General features: G+C 45.4%; 1 protein-coding gene across 1 annotated transcript; it reads right to left on the bottom strand.

Moving 5' to 3' along the window:
* Positions 1 to 2,668: 2,668 nt before the first annotated feature.
* On the bottom strand, positions 2,669 to 4,361 carry her6 (hairy-related 6). The gene is made up of 4 exons (XM_083648426.1): positions 4,134 to 4,361; positions 3,878 to 3,973; positions 3,664 to 3,751; positions 2,669 to 3,455 (listed from the first exon to the last, which is right to left on the bottom strand). Exons 1-4 carry the CDS (start codon positions 4,239 to 4,241, stop codon positions 2,923 to 2,925), a joined length of 825 nt encoding a protein of 274 aa, XP_083504552.1. The 5' UTR covers positions 4,242 to 4,361; the 3' UTR covers positions 2,669 to 2,922.
* Between the last annotated feature and the right edge of the window lie 3,449 nt (positions 4,362 to 7,810).

Below are 7,810 nucleotides of genomic sequence, written 5' to 3' on the forward strand. Positions count from 1 at the left end.
ACGATTCTGCCTGACCAATCAGTCGTCTGCAGTGTTTTCACGTCACCGCGTATGCTACCGGGTCCACAGCCCTGGAACCTCGACAGAGGTGGTACTAGACAAGTATGACTCAACCTGGGTTGTCCCGGTTTTTGACCGGTGGAAAGCTACAAAAACGCAAGTCGAGCCGTGTAGAGTCGCGCCAATACCAGTGGTGGAAATGGGCCTTAAAGAGTGTGGTGCAGGTTTATTTTTATTTATTTTTTTACAGTTGGGACTCAAGATTCTTATGAAAATACCACAAAAAACTACAACTAAATTAAAACATACCCCCAGGGCAGAAATATGGAGAAGAAGGTGGCATTATAATGCAATGCACATGTAAAAAGAAAAAAAAAGCCATCTGTGCAGATAACACCTGTGACGACACTTGGGCTACTGTACTTACTGTAATAATAATAATGTACAGTCAATGTGTACAGCAGAAAACTTTCCCAAACACCAGACGTACGATAACTAAGTAGTAAATCTAGTTGACCCCCAATATGCAATCGGTTCATCAAAATAACGCCTATGTGGAAATATAATTTTGGAGAGCCATGAGAGCGCACAGCGGAGCGACCATCTCAGCTGGTGTAACCCGGCTGCAGAATGGGCTCAGGTGGAGAACTTTATCGTCTGAGACTAACGCGTTGTGGCGCTCACTGGAGCTCCTGAGGAGACCAGTTTTAGCCGCAGAGAGGTGGTGAGAGGAGGTCCGGCTCTTGACGGACAGACAGACCGGGACAGACGCTGGGCGTACGGAGGTAATGGAGGTAATAATGTATTCAAATCATCATATGCGTTATTGCTAGATTTGCGGGTTTTTATGGGCGCGTGCCAGATGCTTCACAAAAACCAGTCTAGATGCAGCTATGTGTGTGTGGGGAAAATAAAAAACCAAAAAGAGAATCCTAATTGCTCCATAAAAGTCCCACATATTAATGCAAAGTGGTGTGGAACCTGCACCATGCTCTTTAAGTTTAAGTTCACTGCAGAGCAGGTTCTATCTGCCAGATTGAGGCTGATCTTATGACATCATCACCAGGTCATGACTGGTCTGACCAACTCATTGACTCACAGCTTCCACCTCACACCTCTCCAACAGAATGCTTCCCTTTACAATCACCATATCCCACTATATTAACCATGTGGACAACCTGACCATTTCAATCTGACAACATAAACATTCTAAATGTACCCGAGCTTGTTTCCTGTTGCAGTGTTTGCTAATACAATAACTGTTACTAACAGGAAATATACTAGGGTTCAAATTGTTTCCCATAACAGAATTCCAGTGAAATGGTCTCTAGAAAAGTGTTGTAAGTAGACATTATATTAACAGAATGTATTGACAATCTTCTCCCTAATCCATAACATAGCCTACCTGGAACACAACACCGTTTTAATTCAGCAATTTGGTGAATGGTGTTGTTAGGCCTATATGAGATTTTGAGCCCACAGGTAAATAAATACACTAGAAAAAGCCCGTTGTAAATTAAAGTGTTGCCCTTGTAAAAAAACAAAAAACATAAATAAATAAATAACTACATAACTAAATAAATAACTAAATAACTAAATAAATAAATACATAAATACATAAATACATAAATACATAAATACATAAATACATAAATAAATACATAAATAAAGAAATAAAAATATTTCAACCCATTCTTGGATTATGCTTGCTACTCAAGTTTTCGCACAACAAGCAACATCACCTCCAGTGCAGCCGACGGCTCTATTCATTGATCCAAACAATAATAGTAATAATCAAGCTGCAATGCGCCCCCGCGTTGCTAGATGGCGTACGTGACCTCTGAAAGGCGTCCTGGCCTGCAGTGAAAGGTGAACCTGGGCTATCAGGCTGAGAATGCGCTTCAAAGGACAGTCCAGCCCTGCTGTCTGTCTGTCTGATGATTCATTACAATGGCGTTGCGCTCTGCGAAGCCAGGCTGCAAGTCTGCTGCCTGAATAGCTTTGAATGACACTTTCTCATTGACCTGACACTCTCTCCCACACAGTGCCTACAGTGAAGAAGCAGGTTGACGGTTCAGTGTCTTGCTCAAGGACACTTCAACAGGACGCTGCACGCATGACTCCTGATAGAAACCCCACGGATCACGGGACAGCCTCCATTCCAACACATCAGCGTTATACAATATTAATTCATTCTTCTTATATCGAAGCTGTTTGATGATAAAAGTAGCTTTTAGTATTAGCACGACTGGACATTTTATTTTAATTTACTCTTTTCTCTGTCTCATTGTTTGCATCTATATAGGCTATTTAACGGATAACTTGATAATAAACACTTGTTGATTAGGCTATGTGTTATATGCCATCTCAACAGTTGACAGAATATTAACATTTTATTAACATTTTATTTCCATGAGACAACGATCTAACTAGGCTAAACTTGCCAACTTTCTTACATGCAATTAACTAGTTTAGCAAAGTTTTGTTGTGGAATTAATCTAAACAGTTTGCTTTACGCATGCTAATAACATCTGCAATATTTACGCAGTGACATTACTTGATGGAAAATATGAGACAAATGAACAAGCGCATGTATTTTAATATCTTTACAAATTTATTTGTCTTCCAAAACGAAGAACAGCATAAGAGCATTGAACATATCTTTGGCATCACACAGTAGAAAAAAAGACACCTCAAATATTTATAAAAATGCAGTGAACAGACTTCCACAATACAAATCTCATTTCAATATGAACTTTACTCCCTTAATTGGCTGTACAAATATAGTGCATTTCTTTCCATTTAACGCAAAAACAAGATCCAATTCAACTTTTTGTAACATTGAACAAAGAGAGAACTATAAGTGTCGTTTTTCTTTCTTTTTTTAAGTCTTTCATAGGTCCTTCCCCAAACCTCCGCCTTTCACCAGGGTCGCCACACTGAGTCCGAGTTTCCTGAGGGGGCTCCAGGGGAAACTGCCGCCGGCAAGGAGACCGGCGTGCTGACGCTGTTGGCGTAGACGGGGATAACGGGGCCGTTGGGCGCAAACGCAGCGTTGGGTATGAGGAACGCAAACTGTCCGTCTGTGGCAGGCACAATCTGGAAACCACCGTACACTTTGGTGGCGTCTGATGCTAAACTGGTCGGGGAGGTGGAGCCCCCTTTCATCGGCAGGACCTGCGGGGAGGAGCCGGGGAGCTGCACCATGGACTGGCCGAAGGATGGGTGAGGGGGGCCGCCTGCAGAGGGCAGCTGCGCATGGTGCCCGTGCTGGCTGCTGGGGTAGTTCATGGCGTTGATCTGGGTCATGCAGTTGGCCAAGTGGCCGAGGAGCCGCGTCCTGACCTCGGTGTTAACCCCTTCGCAGGTGGACAGGAACCGGGTGACCTCGTTCATGCACTCGCTGAAACCGGCACGGTATTTCCCCAGCACGGTCGGGTCGGTGTTCAGCGCAGCTGCAGAGAAAATGGAAAATGATGGTTAGTCAAAACATATCCAAATGCAACTGCAATTATATAATGCCTTATTTTGTAGCCTATAAGAATTAAAGACGATGCTATATAGCAGCTTGGATGTGCGCCAGGTTTGTAATAGAGCAGAGCCCCTGACATGATCTAAACCGCAGATATCTGGGAATAATCATCCCGGGGAAGGTGCGCTTACCAGTCATCTGAGCCCTCTGGAGGTTCCGGAGATGCTTCACAGTCATCTCCAGGATGTCCGCCTTTTCCAGTTTAGAGTGTCTGGAGCTCTGAGGAGGGACAAACCACACGGTTAAGGATTATAGCCTGCTTTCTCCCACGACCATCATTTTGGAGCTGTTCGGATGTTGATTTTTTTTATAATGACAACAGCGCTTGAGAGTTAGGCTACTCACATCTTTCTTGAGCGCATCCAAGATGAGTGTTTTCAGTTGCCCCAAGCTCTCGTTGATTCTGGCTCGTCTCCTCTTTTCCATAATCGGCTTGGACGACTGAAGAAAATGAAATAAATGACAAAACGTTACAATTCTCGCTCTTGCTTTGTGCGTAAAAGTCCCCCGGTTTGGAGCGAGGAGCTCGTGCGTAATGTTGACATAACATGAGAGAGAGAGAGAGAGAGAGAGAGCTTTATGCTGTAGTATTTATACCAACCTTTCTGTGCTCGGAGGCTGTCTTGGGTTTATCGGGGGTTGTGCTCATGTTTGCCGGCGTTGCAGCCACCGGGGAGGAGGAGGTTTTTTCCATCATATCGGCAGGCATTTTCTTGTCGGAGTTGAAATATCCAACAAAACGACGAGAAATTACGATCCAGTGGTGCAGGGAAAAGGGTGAGGAACACACTGCTTCTTTCTGCTTGTGACACTCAAAAAAAAAGTGCCAGTAAAAAAAAATATCCTGAGATATCAAGTTAGATCCGTGTGAGTGCAGCAGGCTTGGCGGGCGGCAGCCAGCAAGCGGTCAGGAGCGGATGCAGAGTCTGTGTGTCGGCTCCCCCGCGTGTGGCTCTTATTTATATCTCAGACTGCACGCGAACGGCTCGTGTGAAACTTCCCAAACTTTCTTTCCCACAGTAACTTTCAGCCAATCAGCAAGAGGGACACGCGGCCCGAGGGGGGGACGGCTCGTGGTCGGCGCCCTCCCATTGGTTGTTTGGCCGTTGGAGCTGGCGGCCAATGGCACACGGCCCGGGTTCAGGGCACAGCCAGGGAAACTGAACTGCCTTCAATCTTCAATCATCATCCGTTTACATATTAACACTGGAGCCTCCGCCCGACGCGCACTGCGCTGACCACACCGGCCACTGCGCAGCCCAGCACGGCCAGAGAGACAGACTGCTGCCGTCTGCACGTTTAGAGCAACATGCAGCCTGGCAGCATGGAAATAACACAATAATGACATGACACAAACACAAATGTACTAGGCTACTACTAAAACAATAATGATAATAACATAATAATAATAATAATAATAATAATAATAATAATAATAGCCTACATCTTGGCATGTTTGATCCGCAGGTTAAAAAAAATCTGGCAATCAGCTGAATCTAAAATAACACTCAAGTGAACTTTCATTCAGGCTTGAGCTGATTACGCACTTCATCTCTGTCACAAACAAAGTTACCTTCTAACTCATATGTAGGCTATAGCCTCAAAACATCCTCAGACACTGGCCTATATTGTCCTTTTAAAACCACAGTTGCCAGACTATATCCTGCATTTCACAGTTTAATAATGTGCTATAGGCTATAAGGATATACGAGTTATGCAGTTTGTTTTATTTACTAAATTTTACACTCGTGTGCAGACAGGCCTAAACCATTAAAAAGAACACTAATATTCCTAAAGTATTTCAACTAGTGCAGATTAGCATAATGGTAGCCTATATAATTTCCCCTCACAGAGGGAGGAAATGACACCAGATGCACACACCCCCTCTCCGTGTTATTTACCTCTGCATAGCCATACTTCCTACTATAAACTTATTATGGTAAATTTGGCATTTTGACATCTGTCGGTGTTGTGAATGTGGAGCACGTGCCAGGATGTTTTATGAGCGCGGTGGTTGGAGGTTTGGCTGCCGGGCTGCCGGGGGGCCGCCGGGCCAGGAGCCTGGGTGGGGAGGGGAGGGGAGGGGAGGGGGTGGGTGGTGGTGGTTTACATTAGAGGGGAAGGTAAATAGCAGCTGCTGTTTTAAAAGCCTGGGAAAACCACGCCCACAGAGAGAGCTGGATCGCGCTCCTTATCGGAATGTGAGCCAGAGCAGAGAGAGAGATTTGTGCGCCGGGGAGGGAGCGCTCACACACAGACCGTCAGGCAGGCAGCCTCTCTCTCTCTCCCCGCCTCGCCTCGCCTGTGGCCGCCCGCCTGTGCGCACTGTTCAGGGCTTCATAACTTCATCCCTTATCTTTATCGCAGTTGGAGACGCATGAGCAGTAAAAAACATGTAATTGCGTCGTATAAATTTATTGACGTGAAGCAGCAGCAGCAGCATCTCCAAACGCGCTGTCTGTTACAACACCCCGAAACTGTGCAGATTAGGCTAAGCGATTATGGTCATAATTAATGATAAACAGAGAAGTTCATGTTAAATTGAGCTTTAGAATATATTTACCACAATTATAGTAGCCTATTTTTGTGTTTGTAATGATTCCGGACAGGTTTAGGTCTTGGATAAAGGGAGAGTATTAACTTCCACGCTTCTTATTTACTCCCGGTCAGCCAAGTAAAAGTCTGTCAATAATAACGCGTTGCAGTAACGTCGTTAACTTGCCACTAACTACTTTTCGCCTCCTGAATAAAAAAAATAGTAATGCATTGCTTTTAGTACCCTATCACCCCAATAAAAATATCAGACTGAATAGAATAATCCAAAACCTATAATTACTGTCATGATGTCATCCACTGATTTGTTTCCCTTATCCTCATACACGAAAAATTTAAGAAAAAGTGTTACTTTCTCTGAGTGGAAGTAGCCTATTTCATAGAAATACATGATCAGAAGAACATGAATAGCCTATGATCAACACGGAGAGGAAACTCAAATCTTGTTTTTTGAAGGCAACTCCACGATTTTTGTCATTGAAAAGTAACGAGACGTGTAACGGATGACTCCCTGGGGGGAAGTGATCGGTTATTTTATTTGTTTTATGAGTAATGAGCCCAGCACTGATCGGTGCCCCTGACGCACTGTGCCTCTCCGCTGAGCTCGCCTCGCACACCTCCAGCTGCTGCTGCAGAGACCACGACACGTGGCGCGCATACGACCGGGGGAAGGCGCTCCTCTCGCCGGCTTGCCGCCTGGATCCGCGGGGCGTCGCCCGCGGCTGCCCGCAAGATCGTCAATTTGATAGGCGATGCGGAGCTTGTGAAATGCTCCGCGGGTACTCAACTGCACCCGAGAGCCACAGAAACGGGTTTAGGTTTTGTTCACAGCTGCATTCTTGACAATATGAGCGGTGATCATAAAATATGAGCTCCAGGCGGTATCATAAACCACCATCAATATATTACATTTGCAGGAAAGTATTCGTTTATGCGGTAAAGCCTTTCATTCACCAGACCATCCTGCTCATAGAGTAGGCCTATTACCAACACCAGTTTGATATTAGCCTACACCCTGGATTTTCTATTGGTTTGTAAGCCTAAAACAACTTACCATTCTATTTTGAAACTAGTTTATGAGTTTACCAAGATGAATATGAGTAATTGGCATATACAAGACTTTAAGGAAACCACAGACGTGTATTGTGCGTAATTGCGCAAACTTGGTTTTTGGCACGAAGAGGGAACGCTTGTCTCTACATGCAAACGGGCTATAGTAGCTATAATCCTAAATATCCCCTGCACCCTCAGTCAAACACATCAGTAACATGTCTCATTGTTGGACTGCACACCTGACCGTCACAATGGCACTGACAGAGTTCCAAAACAAATGTATTGATGTGGAGCAGGCAGGGTGTAGGGTTTGAAACCCTCTCCGCCTCAGCGACTTTCTCACGCTCATGTTGCAGAGGTCTCCGGCGGTGAATTGAGTCACGGAGCCTTGGCATGCGCGCGCGCGTGTGTGTGTGTGTGTGTGTTGGGGGGAGGGGGGGGGGGCACGGAGTCGTGGCTCTCTCGGTCCCTCCCTCTTCTCTGGCCCGGGAGGACAGCGTCTTACCGGGCGCACCTGGCTGCCATCGGTCCCACGAGTGTTACCTGTTGCTGTGTGTGTGTGTGTGTGTGTGTGTGTGTGTGTGTGTGTGTGTGTGTGTGTGTGTGTGTGTGTGTGTGTGTGTGTGTGTGTGTGTGTGTGTGTGTGTGTGAAGTCTTATAAAAAAAAGAACG

The sequence above is a fragment of the Poromitra crassiceps genome, assembly GCF_964638095.1.
Source record: "Poromitra crassiceps genome assembly, chromosome: 12".
NCBI lineage: Eukaryota > Metazoa > Chordata > Actinopteri > Beryciformes > Melamphaidae > Poromitra > Poromitra crassiceps.

Bases quoted from the DNA above. Each gene is read 5' to 3' on its own strand.
- her6 (XM_083648426.1), bottom strand. From the start codon at position 4,241: ATGCCTGCCGATATGATGGAAAAAACCTCCTCCTCCCCGGTGGCTGCA. The intron at 3,752-3,877 runs GTGAGTAGCCTA...GTCCCTCCTCAG, and splicing joins TGGATGCGCTCAAGAAAGAT to AGCTCCAGACACTCTAAACT. The intron at 3,456-3,663 runs GTAAGCGCACCT...TTTTCTCTGCAG, and splicing joins CCAGAGGGCTCAGATGACTG to CTGCGCTGAACACCGACCCG.